At 35.6% G+C, this 19814-nt stretch overlaps 1 protein-coding gene across 1 annotated transcript in view; it reads right to left on the reverse strand.

Annotated features, from left to right (window-relative positions):
- LOC136042096 (MSL complex subunit 3-like) overlaps positions 1-17702 on the reverse strand; it is a 38908-nt gene extending 21206 nt beyond the window's left edge. The window contains exons 1-5 of the mRNA XM_065726995.1: positions 17499-17702; positions 8101-8172; positions 6112-6209; positions 4732-5023; positions 1102-1235 (exon numbers count right to left, since the gene is read on the reverse strand). Of these exons, the coding sequence (XP_065583067.1) occupies positions 1102-1235; positions 4732-5023; positions 6112-6209; positions 8101-8172; positions 17499-17579 (677 nt within the window). The 5' untranslated portion in view covers positions 17580-17702. The remainder of the gene's footprint in view (positions 1-1101; positions 1236-4731; positions 5024-6111; positions 6210-8100; positions 8173-17498) is intronic.
- Positions 17703-19814: the final 2112 nt, after the last annotated feature.

Consider the following 19814-nt stretch of genomic DNA (forward strand, 5'->3'; position numbering starts at 1 on the left):
TCTCAAATATTTGTGTCCACGTCATCAAGTATATGTCAAATAAAAGTAAAGAGCGAAACAAACGAACAGAAACAAAGTTATACAATATGCTAAACTTAAATTAACAGAAATTACTAGGAATGAATACACAAGACTTAAAACAAGCAGAAATGAAACAAGAATAGTCAAGTTGAGGTTGAAAAAACAAAACCAAAAAAAAGAAGAAATTATTCTGACTGGAACTAAAACGAGCAGAAATCAAAACGAATAGTCAAGTCAGACTTCAGGAAACACCAACACCATTTAGAGGGGTTTCAGGCTCCTTTTCGAAATTCCTATAAATTTGTTTTCGCAGTAACATTTTACTCTTAAGGTTAATCCAAATAATAATTATCATTCTTGAATCAGCTACAAATAGCAACTTTTCGAACTAGACGGTTTGATCAAAAAGTGTTATTAAACTTTCTTTGATAATGAGACGCGATTCACTCTTTACTAGATTGCAGCTACCGCTGCAACCCTGATGGAAAGCCAGTTTGTTCTAAAAAGCAACGTGTAGAAGGTATTGGGAAGGCAATGAGAGATTCATCTGAGTCTTTGGCCTTATTATTTAACTTAGAATTAGAACATTTTTATTTCAACACCAGGTAATCCCCCCTCAAGATTAGATACCTCAAGATTACCTAAATGAGAGCGGGGCTACCGCCGCTTCAAACTCCAAACCTGCACTTTACTATTACGTACTTCGAACAGCATTTTTTGTTATATCTTCAAAAGCGCTAAATCATATAAGAATACTTCCTTTCTGCCTCACCTTGAAGACCTAATAAATTATCGTCGTAATTAAAACTAATCGTCATTCTTTGCCTATTTTTCACTCTACTTCAGATTTGTATTTTGCAACTAATCTCATTTTAGACTATTACGACTGACTTTGCAGTTCTTCGTTCGTTTGATATGACAAAGAATGAACGATTTTGCTTTTGTAATTCTACTGAAGACAGTTAGAGTGTATTCCATAATATATTTTTTTAAATCATCTTGCAATTATCCCAATTCGAGCTCATCTTAATTTTTCATCAAGTTCTTTAAAGTTAGTTGGGATAAGCTGAGATGGATTACCTTTCTAAAATAGTGAGGTCTTTAGATCCTGTTCTCGTTTTATCCGGAGTCTTTATGATTAGATTCACTGCAAAATTCTTCAAAAACGATTCTAGAATTACGATGACATTAGGCGAGGCAGGCAATTTACAAATCTGGAATGAAAATAATATTCTAATTTGACGCAAGCACATTGTAGCCAGATTTTTAATTTTTTTTTATTATTCTTCTTTCAAACTGACTTAAAGTTCAAAAATTCCGTTCAAGTGAAAAAAAATAATATTCCACTTCTTAAACAAACTTGGATCAAAAAAATATGAATTTCTTGAACAATATCAAAGAGGGACATGAAATTCTTATTTTAGTCTACGGCAATTTAGAAACTTGCGTTTTCGTTAAAGGGAGAGTGCTTACGGCAGACTACCTCTTGAATAGCAGAACTTTCATTTATTTTGAAGTTTCAATCTCACCCTTTACTTTCATTTCACTGTCATTTTGCTGTTATGCATAGATAGATATTTATTGCTACAAAAGCCTCATCGGGTCATGGCAAAAGCAAAAACAAACAAGCATTTATGGATTTCATAAAAACATACATAGCAGCAACGATTACCGTCACATAATAATAACACAGCATAACAAAAGACACGTAATACGGCACATAATACCATGGTAACACACAATACTCTCACAAGAAATAATAAAAATGACTAAAATAATAACACAAAAATAGATAGATAGATAGACAGATATTTAATTGATGCTCTAGAGCCACAAGGGCCATGACTACTTATTGTCATTGTCGTTATAACCTAACTTATTGTCGTGGTTAACAATATAGGCTATGATTCACAAGGCCAAGGTTCATGAACAAAGGTTGGAAGGTTTTTACCACAGCTATGTTTATTTTGTGTGTGATATTTATTAACATCACACACTGACAGAAATAATCCCACTATTTGAAATGGAAAAATAAGGAAAAATAAGGAAACAAATGCACTAATGAAACATACAAACAACTCTATGTCTACTTATTGTTTGTTAGATTAACAGAGCCATAAGTTTTGTCAAATACCATCTTGGAATCCATTCATACCAAAATTAGCACTTGGTTAGAGGAGGGCACAAATGCTACCATTTGACAAGACTGTTTTTAGCTGTAAAAAAACACTAGGTATCAGTTTTACTAGTCAAATAAAGTCTTTCCTGGTTTATTCAGACCACCAGATAAGAAATTTCTTTATTTTTTTTTGGTTAAATGCATTTTTTGACAATTTTTATGGCACTAAGCTGTTACAAATTGAGGTTTGACGCGCCAATAGATAATCATTTATCATTGTTTTCCCCATAGAACTGTGTCTGTTAAACTTCCTTTAAAAGGAACCAACAGACAGGTTTTCAGAGATAACCTCTCACAGGAGACCATTTCAAAAGGAGCGCGGGAAGGGGCATCTCACTAAACTATTCTTCAAGTTCTTAGTGCGGTTGTTTCCTCTCGTGAAACATGCAACCTCTCGTAAACAGTAAACAATACTATGCATTTGGCTCGTCACTCGATAAAGATTTAATAGACGTACGTCCAGAGCTACAGATCATTAGAGCTGCAACGTTGCTTTGAAGGTTCACCTGTATTAGAGATGGATAAAAAATTTTTACGAGCCCGATCATACTGGTACTACAATACGTAGGCAAAGTAGACAAGAACATTATGAAACATATTCATCTTTTAAAATTGAGCAGACTCAATAGTTTCAATTTTTTCTTCTGTGTAAAATCCATTATCCGGGTTGCAGCGGTAGCTAGCAACCTATAAGAGAATATTACGTCCCATAGTAAAAAAAACAAATTGCCCGTAACTCCTAAAATAAGAGTCAGATCAAAAAAAGAGGTACATTATTAGAACCGCCTTGCGCAATAGCCCTAAATAGGAAACTAAATGTCCCTTGGCTTGAATAACAAGGAAAATATATTGACTTGAAAATCAAGAAAAGTGGCTGAAACCACGATATTCTGCATATAAGGTCTTTTTTCTTTTCCTCAGAAAGCGGGGCACTGGAACATCGTAGAGAGTTGTTTAATTGCTCATTTCAATGTAAATTGATGGGGTTGAAAGCCTCTTGTAATTAAAAAAAAAAATAATATAATCAATCTTTTACGAAAAACAGCATTTTTCTATAACACATGTTATAGTTCATGTTATTATTATCAGGAATTTGTCACATCTACGTGCTTTTGTAATTAAAAAAAACATTTAAAATAAAATCAATATTTTGCAAAAAAAAACTTTACCATTATCAGAAGCTTGTAGACATAGTTATGTAAAATGCAGTAATTTTGTTGGGGTTAAAAAAAAAACTGGTTTGTCAACTGAAACTAGAATGATTCCTGAAAATTTTAAACAAAATAATTTTATTTAACAGCAAAATGCAACAATATTTATGGGGTCTGAGCAATAATCTAGATTTTTTAATTCAAACCAAAAAAAAGCCTGAAAATTTAAAATTAGTTTGGCTTTCCTTTTGCTTCAAGTGACTCGTTACGGGATTTTATGGGTAATCATGCATTACTGAGTTGAAAATATGTCAAAAATATATTATGATCGCAAGAGAACAAAGCAAAAGAAAGAAAAACCCAGGAAAGTATCAGAATGTGCTTTTGTAATACAAAAAAAACCATTTAATTAAAAAAATCAATGTTTTTACAGAGAACTGCATTTTCATATACTAGATAATGAATGTCGTCATAGTTTTAGTAGAACTATGACGTAAATAGAAAAACACTTCATTATGACATTACCTCTGATGACATTATTTATGAAGTCATAACTATGACGTAAATAGAAAACACATTATGAAATTACCTCTGATGACGCTACCTTTTATGACATTGGTTACGACGTCATGATTATAATATGCAACGCAAAGTCAAATGCAAAATTTTATGTAGTCATTAATATTCTTACTTTAGTCAATATTTTGTTTCAAACAACTCATTTTTTAATTGTAATATTAGCACCCATTTTTTACTATTAATGCAATTTTGATTTTAGATCATCTTCAACCTAAATAGGGCCATAATTTATTTCAAAGAGGAGACGAGATTATCATTAGGAAAAATACATTTTCATTTAATATTGTACAACGGAAAGGACAATAATTGGTTTGGCTAAATTTTTTCCAGAGTCTAACTTTGAGAAATATAACTTAGTCTGCGGATCCAGTGTTATTGGTTTTACCCAATGGTTGGACCTTTCCGAGTCAGGCTAAGAGATGACCTTAACTCTTTTTAACTATGATCATTTCTCCAAGTAATTTATCTAGTTTATACTTTTAAAATAGAACAGAAGCATATAAAACTTGACTTTTTAGATATAAATAATTTCATCTCATCCACTGGCTCGAGTCAAGATTTCTACATAACTGCTTCCATTTATTTAAGGTTAAAACAAATACATATACGGATATTAACAAGGCTCTTCTTACGCACATTGGTTATCAGTAAAATGTTGTTGCTTTTTATGGAATCACAAGAGAAGTTTAGCTTGCGCCGTGGTTAATACCAGTTTCGACTTAGGTCTATTTTTTAGATTTATCGATTCAAATATATATTTAAAAAAGGACGCAAAATGGGAAAAAACAGTAAGTATCTCACCTTTGTGTGCTTTTTAACCAAAACTTTATCTTCGTCAAGCTTTTTACATAGATTGCCGGGGAGCTTTAGACGTAATTCTTTTCTTGTTTGCCTCTTCCTCTGCGATTTAGCACTGCGAACTGTTCTTAACTCAGTTTTTGAAGAAACAGGCGAAACAGCAGTAAATGATTCCGTTTCAGAATATGTTTGCTCGGAAGCTGCAACTGTAGATGCACTAGATTTTATCCTTGAAGCAAGATTGCTGCCTTCTTCTTCACTTATAGAGGCTTCAGCGCGGTGCATTATCTCATACCTTTAACAAAAAATAACACTGGTCGGCAAGAATGATATTTTTTCTTTAACAAGAATAAAACATTAGCAGTAAATCCAGTAACTAGCTATCTAACTGTAACTAGCCTAAAAAATCGTAGATATCGATTTTCGGGCACATTTTGCATCTGGAATATCTTTCACCTTGGTCCAACTGCAGTCAGCCAGCATATTAGAACTCTCCTTGCCTTGGTACCTTTTTTCCATTGTAGAAATTCACTGATGAAACTCCCCTCCCTATTCATTGTTGATAGACCTACGAATTTTTCGGGGAAAGGTGTGTGGGAGTCCAAGAAGGGAATTTTTAAAGACATACTAGATTCCATAGCTTCATACGAATGAAGAAGATCCCAACACCCTAACAAGTATGCAGGAAATTCCCTAATCAGACTTCTTGTAAAGAAAATTTGTCGCCCAGGGTAGTCAATAAAGAACTAACCAATTTTTGGTGGTTCGTGAACAATGATAATTCCTTTTGGAATTTGAAAACCAATGTGAGCTGAAACTGGGAAACAAGGAGCTACCCTTTTTCTTCTTGTTGTTTAATATTGGTCCTAACTCACTGTTTATACACAATCTGAATTCGTAATTCAAAGAATATTTATTTAGAAGCTACCAATTCCCCCCATTGAAAGCGAAGCATTTCTGTTTAAAAATTGGTTTTTGGTTTGCAAAACAAGACTGTTTGACTACGATAAAAATTCAAACATTCGAGCATTCCCAGAGGGGAAATGGCTTGACCCAAACATTGTGATATTTCGCTCAGAAGAGGGGATAAGCTGCGTCATAACTGAAAAAAGTACAAAAAAGACTGCAAAATACAAAATAAGAAAACCAATTACAAGGCTAAGTCAAGGTATACGGGCAGGAAGGGGCTTGGAGTGTAATCAAACTGGTAGGAAATATAAAAACTAGCAATATTGACTCAAGGAGCCCCTTTTAAACTTGTAAACATACAAATCCCTTAGACTGGCCAGTTGATTGAAAAAAATACGTTTAAGACAGCCACAAAAAAAATCAATTAAGACAGCCACAAATAGGTCTGAAAAATTCAAGCCGTAAAAAACATACTTGGCGTTTTCCTGTGTTGACCTGGTTTCATTTCTTGCTTTATCTGACTCTTGAAAGCTTATAAACTTCTCAAAGACCCATAAGCACGGAACATCGACCTAGAAACCAGATTAAAATTTGGGTTATCCAAAATCTTAACAATTTTGGTGCACTAACATAACAAATTAAGATGTAAGCATGAAAAAAACAAGATATAAACTTGCATCTGAAAAACATTATTTTCGATTTTCTTGAGTTTCAAAATGGAGGTTTTAAAACTAGTATTTAACAGTTTTTTTCACGACAGATCGATTGGCTGTCACAGAATTTAAGACAGACACAGTACAAAAAATCATGGGAAGACGATGTGATAGCTACAGATAAAAGAAACGAAGTACAAATATTTCATCCAAAAACTCTGCTCACCCTTTTTCAGAACCACAAGAAAATATACACCTCAAAAACAAACAAGTTCTGAATCACCTTCTCATTTAACTACAACATCAAACTTTATTTAAAACTTTTTTTTGTATACAGCCTTTTTTTAAAGCTAATCTATGTCAAGGATTCTATCCATCTCAATTTCACTAGGTTGCGTATTGTGATAAAGTCAAAAATTAAAAAAAGTCAGAGGTAAACAGAGCATTAATTGTGCGAGACCTTTTGCGGGGGCAATAATGCAGACGTTATCAACCAAGCCAATTCTTCTGGATTATCATAAACACACTGTGCTAGGATTTTTAAATTTCTTTATACTCTTTCCAATTTTTCACTCCCTTTCGGAGTGTAGGGTAAAATGACGAAAATTTTTCTTTATCACCCTTCAAAGGGATACTGTCATTTGGAAAGTGCAGGATTAATCCCTCTTTTCTTCCTTTTTTATTCTACAACTGATTCTAGCAGCTTAAACTTAAAGAACTCAGTTCTGAGTTCTTTGATTTGTAAACCAATTTACAACAAAATTACCTACAACATAATCTCCCCCATAACGCTCCATGGCCTGGAAGGAAAAGGGGAGAAAAAATACCTAGAGAAAAATATAAAGAAAACCCAGATTCAGCCGTCCACCTTAACAATTCCAAAATCACAAGCTAGGCAGGAGAGTAGCGCATGATTCCACCAACTCAATGAAACATCAAACCCAATCTAGGGACATCAGCTACAAGGAAAACTAAGGAGACCTCAGTCATTAAGTGGAAATTCTCTATAATAATTTGTATAAGATTGTAGGAGTGGCAGCTTTTGGCAGATTCTGGAACCATGTTTCATAGAATGTTGCAAGCTGCAAGAGGGTTGGAGTCAGAACGCATTCAGGGAGTATGATACATTTATCTTGTAGTATGGAGTATACTACAAGATAAGTATAACATAAGATATGTTTCGACCAAAAACAACAAAAATCATTCAATAAATACTATCAGAAATCCCAAAAAAGGCTCCATGGCCTACAAAGGAGAGGGATTATTAAAAAAAAAAATTCGAACTTTGAACGATAAGAGCATTGCACACTTAAACGCATATTATTTTAAAACATTAACTCATATAAAAAGAGAAAAGAAACAGAGAGACAGAGAGAGTGCATTTAAATATGACAAAACCTACAAATCAAATCAGGCAATGAGGGATTCCATTGACATTGTAAAAAAAAATAGCAATAATAAAAATAATAAACAAATAAGATAGCCTATACATATGTAACATTTTACGAATTCTAATTGAGCTTAAAAATAAAGCACCATACGTTCGAAGGTGCTAAAGGAAATTCTGACACTATTTAATAAATTGTTAAGGGAGAGACTGAGTTTAGAGACTGTAAAAAAAGCCTCTCTATTAACACTATTCAAAAATGGTACTTCCCGCCAAGATTCAACCAAACAATTTATAATTTCAAAAAACTAATTTGTATTTTACTTGCGTATCTCCATTAGACCTTTAGATTGGAGCTAATATATTGAGATATTAGAAAAATACTAACAGAACTAGAATTTGATACAAGAGGAAAACACTTACATTTTCTGGTTTAATAAAATACTGTATAGTTCGCTTTTGATTTTCATCTTTGCAATGGCGAAGTTGAAGTATCTAAAAGAGAGAGAACATAGTGCACAGAACAGTTGACACCTAAATGAATCTAACTAAGACTTACTTTACCTTGTATTTGGTCTTGCTTAAACAAGACTTACTGTAAAGACTTGGTAAAGATTATACAGGTTAAAAAAAAACTGAAATGTTTCAATTATCTAATAGTTTTAATTATAAAGAACCAATAAGGTGCTTTGAAATTAGCATACGCCTTTCACACTGATTTCTTTGGCCTTTACATCAAAATATCAGGCTAAATTGTGGTATTTTTTTGTTCCTTGCAATCAACAGTTATAACCCCATAACGCCATAATTTTTTTTTTCTGTATAAATGTGGAACTTGGTGCATAGACTTGGGCTATATTGTAAAGTTATGCTACTTTTTAAAATGTATAGATCTTCTTGAATATCTTACTTCTGCTTACTCCTTCTGCTCACTTGAATATCTGTTGGTAGTGCCTGGAAATCTTTTCTTAGTGGTCCTTCTGGATCAATGTCGGAATATTATTTGCACAATTCGGCGACCAGAGCAAGCTGGTTTTATGTTGGACCATTCAATCATTGAGTTGATTTTCATGATTCGATAGATAACAGAAAAATCCACGGAATTCCGACAGAAAGCTTTTTTTTTACCTTTGTCAACTTCCTTACTGCGTTCGAATCAGTGAACCAAGAAGCTCTTTGGTGGATTCTAAAACCAACTGGTCTCACTGAAAAATAATCCAGAGCCTTCAAAGCTCTATACCATGGTAGAGAAACCTGTGTAAAAGTCAATTGCCAGGGCGTTCTTCCAAATCATGACAAGGGTACATCAAGGATGTGCAATGGCCCAAGAGCTATTCATTGTCATCATAGAGCATGTTATGACAAAGACCACTCACGAGTCAGCTTTGGGTTCAAGCTTGAAGATCGCGTATCTCAGATGCTGATTTTGTTGACAACTTGGCCATCCTGGCGGACTCCATGGATCAGTTGCTGGAGGTGCTTCAAATCCTACAAGAATAGGCTGCAAAAGTGCAACCCCAAATGAACTGAAATAAAACAAAAATTAAGGCCATTGACTCAACATCTCCTCCTGTCAATTCTTCAGTTAGCCTGGCCAGATTAACTGGTATCAAAGTTGTTCAAAGGTTTGCTTATCTGGGCTCCACAATTTCTACAGATGGATTGCTTCTCTCTAAGGTGCAAGTAAGGATATCCAGAGCACCCTCTTCCTTGGGCAGGTTAAACCTTTGGGGATAACCAAATATCAGTTGTTCAGATAAACTGCTAAGTTGTAATGCCCTCGTCAGCTCTGTGATGTTTTACAGAGTAGAGACATTGTATGGATCAGCTGCAACCATAGAGGCCATTGATACATTCCAGTTGAAGGGCCTGAGACAGATCAAAGGTCTGTGGTGGTTTGACATTTTGAGTAGCAAGAAGCCAATACTGCTCACCAAGTAAACTCATTTTTCAATCCTAGCAGCAGACCATATCTTACATTGATTTGGATACCTACTTTGGATACCCCTGCATTTAACAGCAAAGACGATCTTTGACTTTGACCCTACAAAATCTGGTTGGAAGCAACCTCAAAACAGACCAAAGGAACAATAGCCCTACAGTCTGTTTGACTTCCTGGCGATGGCAAACATCAAAACAAGTGAAGCACAAACGCTTGCCATGGCCCAAAGCAGATGGATGAGGCAGATGTCACACTCTATCTACACTAAGCAGTGCCCAATAGGAAACCTAAGTAAAAGTAAAAAAAAACAAACTTGAATATTTGAGAATAATTACATTAGCTTTGAAATGAGTTCAGCATACTTTTTAGACTGTTTTAATCAAAAATAACAGAGAAAAATATCAAAAGTAAAAATTAAGAATAAGACCACAAGAAAGAAAGTGTTGAAAGCCACATACACCAATAATCACTGTCTGTCTTCTGTGTCTAATGAAAATAAACAAAACTGAAAAACTATGTAATAAAAAAATTACATCTTGTTAAATAAATTATAAAACTTTTCAAAATCAAAAAATGATTACAAATGCCACCAGTCATTGCATGTTGATGCAAAAGTTTATTTTCCATTATATATAGGAGATCAAGCAATGGAGAGCATTTTTAGTCTGAGTGAACAATGATTTACCCCTAGGGGACACCAGTATCAGGGGAGGTGGAAAGAAAGAAGTTTTTTCCACTAAAGAATGCAAGTCAGGCATCAAAGGAAAGATTAAATTCTTTCTTAATTTTGAAACGACATTTTATAGTCAAAAATAAATTTTGAGATATTGTCGGGAGGGGGTGGAAAATCATACAAATACCAAAAATGGTCAAAATAACACCTAAAGTGCACAATTAATGACAAAATTTCTTTCAACCGTGATTAAAAATCCATATGAACATCCTAAGTATACATTTTTTCATCCCTAACATTTTCTCCAAATAGCAGCTGAAATGAATGCACAGAAAAGTGAACTAACAAAACTAAATGAAAAAAAATGAAACTTGTATAATAGATGAGTTTTAATATTTTGTTTATTACATGGTCAGTTCAATTTCTACTGCTGCATCTTAAAGCATTCCAGTTTTGCTTTTGTACATCTATAGAGCATTTCTTCATGTTCTCCCAATTTCAATAAAACCTGTACATCTGCCAAGGGATTTGCTCATCAGATTTGGTACAAATTACCCAGAAGCATGACAGCACCATCTGTGTCTTTGGTACATACAAAGTGAGTTATTTTCGAGGGCATAAAGAAGATGAACCAGCATATGCATGTTTACTTAAGCAATCTCTGTTGACAAGAATAAAAAATCCTTTTTTTTGTCCCTACCTGCCAAAAACTCATTGTATCTTCCAGGCACTTTTGCATGACAACAAGCATATGGTCTAGTGCTGGGACCTCTTTTTTCTCTTTTGAATTCTTTAACTGTCCTTTCACAACACTGACTCCAAACAATATTGAACCTTTTTGCTTGTCTCTGGTCATTCAGAAATTTCAAGAAGACAATCTTGTTGAGATCTTCATACAAATTACCTTTAAAGTTTGCTCCCGGGACAGAATACATAGGTGCATCGCTGTTAATAATTAATTATAAAATAAATATTGGGTGCAACAATACCTTCATTGATGGTAGGTGCAACACTTTCACTGTATTCCATAACAAATAATAATATGTATGATTTGCAACGAGAATGAACAAATTTGGACAATAATACAGGGGGAAATATTGAGACCTTCAAATACATTAAGTCTCTGTCTATACAAATTTGTATGCTGCTTCAAGTGGTGAACTTAGTTTGTCATTTTCATTTTAATTTTTTTTTTCTTACTGAAAATCAAGCAAATACGTTTTTATCAGTGCATTCATAAGTTAATTACTCAGTCATAATTTATAGTGCCATCTTAAGTTTTCAAAAGTGTCCCTTTTCTTTGTCTGTTTTTGTAAATATTTCAAAATGCCAAAAAAGGTGCTTGGAACTAATCCTAAAACTGCTGGGGAATTTTGACAAAATGTGGCAATCATTTTTGAGTTTACAGCTAATACTTCTAACCTACAGCAAAAGTCTGGACATGATAAAGACTCAGATAACCAACAATAATAGCACACATAAGGAATTGACAAAATAAATAAATGATTTAAAGTACATTATTGGACTTTAACTCCCAGACAGAAAAACTAGGAAAAGAACAAAAAGAGAATCTGATCATTTACAATTTGAGTCCTAAGTCTTATAAATCCCAAGTAGACAAAACATTGGAACTAATGCCAACCTACTGGCCCAATTTTTACTATATCTCTGCAATGTTAAGGATGCTTTTAGACTAAAAAGCCAAAAGGAAATCACACTTGTCCTAGTTCATTTCAATTCTAAGGAAAATACAGACACCTTATTATGGGATTCCCATATCTTTTCAAGCCATAATATTTCCTGAGCCCCAACTACAGAGTCACAGAAAAGAATGCTCAAAATGAATGGAAACATGAATAAGTAAGCAATCAATGGAGGATAGAAGTAAAACTGCATGGCACCAAGTTGTATATTAATGGCCATTTGTATGTCTACAATAAAATAGCTCAGACAGTAAAAGAAGCTGATGGTAAAGAGGGTAGAAATAGTCACAACAGTAGAAATTATAAAAAGTGTGCAAAATTTTTTTTATCAAACATGAAATCACCTGACAGTGGATTGGATTCTAAAGAGGATAGTAAAGAAGACAAGTTTATAGACATAATTCTAAAGCCCTCAAACTTCCCATTGCAAAATTTTAAGCAGCCCATTTAACCCACTAAATTGTAAAGTAATGAAAGGCAAGTCAAAAAAGATATTATAAGCCCTGATGATAAAAGTAAGCAAAGGAATATAAACATAAGAAAAAATTGGTTGACTGGGGAAAATATAGAAGTGAACAAAAAACAAAATAATTTCAGAGGTACCTAAGCAAAGCGGCAAGAAATGTCTAAGGAGCAAAAAAGTCATGAAGTTCTTTCAGAATTCAATAGCATGATGGCCATATTTAAGATATTAGATTAGTGACATAGAATATTCAAGGTAAAAAATTACAAACCTGCCTATTAACTTATAATTAGTGGTTTGTAATTCTGGAAGTGTAGTTATATGTGTGAAGAGAAAATCCTTTTCCAATGGTTTTAGAGTAATTATGTATGCTTCACAGCACAGAATATTATTTGGCTTAAACTTAAAGTAGACTGTCAAATAAGTGTCATTTTAGGAACAGTATGTGCATCTCCCAATGATATTTCATGTAAGTCTAAAGATATTTACCTTACCTTAATTACCTTAATTTGCACTTTGGAGCAAATTAAGATCTGTAGATCTGTTGAATGCTCCTGAGTTGAATCGGTGATGTCTCATAGCAGGTATGAGCAGGACAGAATGTCCCACTCATACTTCCAGTCTTTCGTGGCCCACTCTTTATCCAGTGCCTTCTTGAATGCTTCGGGGGTGGGGGCTGAGACTGTTGCTTTGCACAGTTCATTCCAGGGGTTGACGACTCTGTTGGTGAAGAAACTTTTTCTGGCCCTGGTTCTGACTGACTGCTTGAACAGCTTCTTTGAGTGTCCTCTGGTGCACTGTGGGGGGCCTGGGTGGATGGGCAGGATCTTGGCATATGATGAATTCAGCAATTTGCGGGTCATCATCATGTCGCTATGGTTGCGCCTGTACATGAGGGTAGGGAGGTTGAGAGCCCGTAAATGATCTTGATAAGGTTTGTCTCCAAGGTTTGTGATGACCTTGGTTGCTCTCCTCTGGACTCCCTCAATTAGCCTGACATCTCCTTTGTATGTTGGGAAGGCAGCGCACATGCCAAAATCCAAAACGGGTCTGACTAGTGCCTTGTAAAGTTTCAGGAAAACTAGTGGGGATCTGCTGGTAACTGTTCTTTTGATCAGACCTAAGTTTGTGTTGGCCTGGGACACGCTCTTGATGGTGTTGGCATGGAACTTGAGAAGGCTCTCAACGATGACCCCGAGGTCGCGTTCCTCTGTGCTGGTCTTGATGGGTGAATCGGAGTTGGAGGCATGTTCATGCATATGGTATTGGGCGCATGGGTTTGAGGATCCAAAGTGTAGCATGCTGCACTTGCTTATATTGAACGATAAGAGCCATTTGTCTGCCCACAGCTGGATTTTCTGGACATCTGTTTGCAGGGATTTTACATTCACTGCTCCAAATAGCTTTGAGTCGTCAGCATAGAGAGACAAGTTGTTTTCCACCTCGCTGAATATATCGTTGATGTAGATGTTGAACAGTGTAGGACCAAGAACAGTTCCCTGCAGTACTCCACTGATGACATCACAGGGCTCGGAAAAGACCTTTTCACCTCCAACACCAAATAGCCTGACACTCTGGGTTTGTCCTGACAGGAAGTCCATAAGCCAATCAACCAGGTTGGGGTGTAACTGGGCAGCAGTAAGCTTTTCTCTTAGCCTTTTGTGTGGGACTTTATCAAAGGCCTTAGCAAAGTCTAGTAAAACTAGGTCCACTGGCAATCCTTTGTCAAGCAAATCTGTAATGATGTCATATGTTTCCAGTAAGTGTTTCAACTGACTTTCCTGGTTGAAACCCATGCTGATTAGGGGATAGGATATTGTTGACTTTCAGATGTTCCAGTATTGCATCATTGACCACTCTTTCAAGGATTTTTGCAACTACTGATGTGAGACTTATAGGTCTGTAGTTTTCTGCTTTAAGTCTGCTGCCTTTTTTGAATATTGGGGTCACAAAAGCAGTTTTCCAATCAGATGGGACAGATTTGGCATTAATAGACTTTTGGAATAGGTCAGACAGTGGTCCTGCGATGATGGTTGCCAGTTCCTTCAGCAGTCTTGGGTGTAAGTGATCTGGTCCAGCCGATTTATTTGTGTCAAGATTTTGAAGCTGTTTGAGGATGTTGGAGGGGTCGATGTTGACTTGCTCCATTGTTGTGGGGGCTTCATAGCCCAGGCAGTTTGGCAGGGGGCCTTCCGGTTCACAAGTGAAAACTGAAGCAAAGTGCCTATTTAGTTCGTTTGCTACATCAGTTATGTTGGTTACGGTAGTGCCACAGGGTTTCACCAGTCTGGAGATAGTTCGACGGGAGTGGTTCTTGCTAGAGACATAATTCCAGAATTTTTTAGGATTTGTCTTACTTTCTTTGGCAAGATTGGACTCCAGATTTTCGTAGAGTTTTCTGGTGAGGTTTCTCAGCTTGTTTCGTGCCTTGGTGAATTTTGTGTGTTGCTGCAGGTCTCCCAACTGCCTGAACTTTTTCCATGACCTCTTTTTCCTGTTTATTTCTCTTTTGATGTCTTTTGTCATGTAGGGGAGGGATCTAGGTTTTGGTTTGAAACTGGTTTTGTGTGGGCATCCTGAGCTTTCAGCAAAACACCCTTGAATTTGGTCCATTGTTCGTCAACTGTGCCACTTAGTACATTTGGCCAGTCTGTAGTGGATAATTCATTTTGAATAGCAATGTAGTCGATAAACACTTTTTTGACTAGCTTGTTCTTAAGTACCTTCACTTTCAGCATGAGCTCTATAGTTAGGTGATCGCTTTTACCAATGGGTGGTGAGTAATCAATACTTTGAACTAAGCTTTTGTCATTCAAGATAACCAGGTCAAGTGTTGTTGGGCGCTGAAGCAATCTGTATCTAGTTGGTTGGTCAACTATCTGATGTAGGGACAATTCACTGAGGCAATTTAGGAAAGGCTGTTGCTTGTCTTGTTTGGTTGGAGTGGCACCACATCCAAAACCATTTATCCAGTTTATAGATGGAAGGTTGAAATCACCGGCAATAAGCAGATGTCCTTTGAGGTTCAAATTTAGTGTGCATATTATTTCTGCTATTGCTTGTTCGGTTACAACTTGGGATGGGGCTGAGGGACTTCTGTAGATGCATCCGATTCTGACTGTCTCTGACTCATGGCTCCCTGGCACACATAGATCAAAGCAAACTGCCTCAACAAAGGGCAAAGGAGAGGAACATCAATTATCTTTGTATTGTATCCTGCTTTAGCGAGGGCTAGTGTTCCTCTTTTGCAACCCTGGGATGACAGATTTGAGAGAACTTGGTAACCTGGGATTTTCACATGGGAATTGTGAAGTTTGTTACTACTGTTTTTAGGGCAGACTTCAGTCAGTAAGATCACATCGAACTTTTTTGAGTCAATTAGGGTTTTTAGTTCACCAATTTTGTTGGCCAACTGGTCAACATTAGTAACACATACACTAAAGTCAGAACTTACGGTTGCTGGTTCTGGTTGGCTTCTGTCCAGTATGGTTTGTCTATTTGTCTATTACTATATGAAGATATTTGTAAAATTAGGAATGATTTTCCAGGTGCTTATTTAATTGCAAGTGGTTATTTTAGTGTATAGGCTATACTTCTACAAATTCATAGTAACATGTAATTTTCTTCTAGGGTAGGATTTATTGTTAAATCATCTGTTTACAAAATCCTTAGGTGTAGCCAAGATAAAAGAAGAAAGGTTAATTATTAGTGTAATGAACCCATTGATCTTAGAAGTAAAACCAGGTTAGCTATTGCAAATGATCCCTTTGGCACTAATAGAAATTGTGGTGAGTTTATATGCTTAAGCAGGAAAAAGTTTGGTACTATTGATTTTTTTTTTTTGGTTGGCAATAGGCTTGCAACAGAAATAATAAACAATGGTCAGGGTTCTGACCATTTTCTAATTAGTTTCCCAATTAGAAATGAGTTTCTCATTAATTCAATAGCATGTACAGATAACTAAATGGTTTTGTTGTGTTCTATAGTAGTTGGTAGGTTTGGTAGAAATTTGAATATTGTTCATGACTTCAGACTGAGTGATGTGGTGACAGTTCTCTTTGAATTGTCTGGTTTGAAAAAGCTAGGAATAGTATATTCAGAATTCCAAATCCTGCACACTTTTATTATACTATCCCACTTGTGATACTGTGCCAGGAAGGTATTTTAAGGTCATAGAGATAAGGTATATCATATAGGTCTTTAACAACCTGCACTTTGTTGCTCTCCTCTTGACTGAACACTGAGTTCCTTGGTCATCTTATTAATTGGGTATGCAATGCACAGTATGTGGAGAAATCAAACTGCCTGTTTATAGTGTTGGAAATATCCTTTCAATAATCTACTAAGTTACAGAAGAGAGTATCTACCAGAATGATATGCTAAAATATAATTCCATCAGCATTTTGGATTCAACTTACCTACTGCTGCTCTAGCCTCTTCATATTGTTCAAATATATTTCTGGATACATCTCTAACTTGAGTTCAAATGACATAAGAATAATTAAGAAAAGCACAAAACTGGACAAGTGTGATATACAGCTAGCATATTTCATTTAGCCTACTAGCTGAGAATCAACCTGGTTCTGGTTTTGTCTTTCCCTTTTTTTTATGTACATCATGTGTGGCCTCAAGACATGAGACTATATTAGCCTTATTTATTGACTATTATTTCAAGCCTTTATAAGTTTTATGTAATGATTCTTGCAGCACATATTCTTCTAGGGCTAATATATTCTCAAATAATTTTTATTTTTATTACCTTAAATCGAATTTGCTAACAATAGGATAATATCTGGCAGCTTCAGTAGTGCTAGTGAAGCAAGCTGTCTGTGGTGCATTGTTGACAGCCCTTGTCCACTGACAGATTTGAATGTATTTACACTGATGGAGATCACTGTATTCTAACTAAGAGAATTTTTGGATCTGGTGAGTCTATTGGTAAAGAAATGGTTTCTTGGTCTGGTATTTAAGAAACTTATGAGAATGACTTCAAGTTTTTTTAGTCTTTAGGCCTATAGTCTTAAAATGAAAAGGGCTCACCTGTCCACATAAGGATTGACGGTCTGCACAAGAAAAAACGACACGTTCTTCAAGTTGAAACTTGGGTGTATTCCAATGCATGACTTTTATTGTTGATTGAAGTTCACACCCTCGATGTCAGACTTTTGTACATTATGCCAAACGGACTAACGGAGCCTCGTTATCGTGGCAGTAGGGCCATTCTTTTACACTAAGATCTTACATCAAAGATCTCACATAATTCGGCAAAGATTTCCGTTCTTTTAAATCATCTTTATTCTAAGATCTTACGACTCGCTGATGTTAGCAAAAAATGTAAAAAGCGCCATTTTTCAAACAGTTCGTGGTAACGAACTGTAGTAAGGAGCGACCCGGCTCAATAGTAACCAAAACTCTAAAAAATGGAATTTTGATACCAATAGCTATATCAAAAGAATCGCATTTTAATGCTGGTTTTAAATATATAAGTTTCATCAAGTTTAGTCTTACCCATCAAAAGTTACGAGCCTGAGAAAATTTGCGTTATTTTAGAAAATAGGGGGAAACACCCCCTAAAAGTCATAGAATCTTAACGAAAATCACACCATCAGATTCAGCGTATCAGAGAACCCTATTGTAGAAGTTTCGAGCTCCTATCTACAAAAATGTGGAATTTTGCATTTTTTGCCAGAAGGCAGATCACGGATGCGTGTTTATTTGTTTTTTTGTTTTTTTGTTTTTTTTTGTTTTTTCCCCAGGGGTGATCGTATCGACCCAGGTGTCCTAGAATGTTGCAAGAGGGCTCATTCTCACGGAAATGAAAAGTTCTAGTGCCCTTTTTAAGTGACCAAAAAAATTGGAGGGCACCTAGGCCCCCTCCCACGCTAATTATTTTCCCAAAGTCAACGGATCAAAATTCTGAGATAGCCATTTTATTCAGCGTAGTCGAAAAACCTTATAACTATGTCTTTGGGGACGACTTACTCCCCCACACTCCCCGTGGGAGGGGCAACAAGTTACAAACTTTGACCTGTGCTTACATATAGTAATGGTTATTGGGAAGTATACAGGCGTTTTCAGGAGGATTTTTTTTGGTTGGGGGGAGGGGTTGAGAAGAGGGGGATATGCTTGGGGATCTTTCAATCGAGAATTTGTCATGGGAGAAGAAAACTTCCATGAAGGGAAAGCAGGATTTACTAGCATTATTTAAAAAAAATTAAAAAATAAATGTGAAAAAGCTTTTTCACCTGGAAGTAAGGAACAGCAATAAAACTTAAAACAAACAGAAATTATTACCCATATAAGGGGCTCACCTCCTTATGATACCTAGCTCTTTACGCTAAAGTATTTTTAGTAATTTCAACTATTTATTCTACGGCTTTTGTGATTCAGGGGTCATTCTTAATGAATTGGGATAAAATTTAAGCTTTAGTGTAAAGAGCGAGGTACTGACGATTCGTTTTGATTATTCCTCTGCGGAGAGCCAAAATCAAAACATGCATTGATTCAAAAACGTTCAGAAATTAAATAAAAAAAACGAGTTTTTTTAACTGAAAGTAAGGAGCGACATTAAAACTTAAAACGCACAGAAATTACTTCGTATATGAAAGAGGCTGCTTCCTCATCAACGCCCCGCTCTTTACGCTAAAGTTTTTTACTGTTTTAAAAAGAAGAATTGAGAGAAAGAGTCAAACTTTAGCGTAAAGAGAGGGGCGTTGATGAGGAAGCAGCCTCTTTCATATACGAAGTAATTTCTGTGCGTTTTAAGTTTTAATGTCGCTCCTTACTTTCAGTTAAAAAAACTCGTTTTTTTTTATTTAATCTGCTATATAGAACAATGATGAGAGAACGTTGATAAATAAATATACGTAACTTGCGAATTTACTTACGTAACGAACTTTTATATTTGTATGTTTTAATTACATATATGAGGGGATTCTACCCCTCGTCAATACCTCACTCTTTACACTAAAGCTTAAATTTTTTCCCAATTCTTGAAGAAGACCCCTGAAACACAAAGACCGTAGAATAAATGGTTGAAATTCCTAAAAATACTTTAGCGTAAAGAAAAAGGTATCGTGAGGAGATGGACCCACTTATATACAAAATAATTTCTGTTCGTTATATGTCTTAATGCTGCTCCTTACTTCTAGCTGAAAAAACTTTTTTTTATTTATTTTCTGATTGTTTTTTTAAATAAAGCTAGAAAATCCTGCGCCTCCTTCATGGAAATTTTCTTCCCTCATGATAAATTCTTCCATGGACAGATTCTCCCACGCAACCCCCTCCTTGCGTAAACCCTACCGCCCCCACCTCGAAAAATTCCCCTTGAAAACGTCTGCACACTTTTTGAGCTTT

Source organism: Artemia franciscana, unplaced genomic scaffold (assembly GCF_032884065.1).
Source record: "Artemia franciscana unplaced genomic scaffold, ASM3288406v1 PGA_scaffold_62, whole genome shotgun sequence".
NCBI classification, from domain to species: domain Eukaryota; kingdom Metazoa; phylum Arthropoda; class Branchiopoda; order Anostraca; family Artemiidae; genus Artemia; species Artemia franciscana.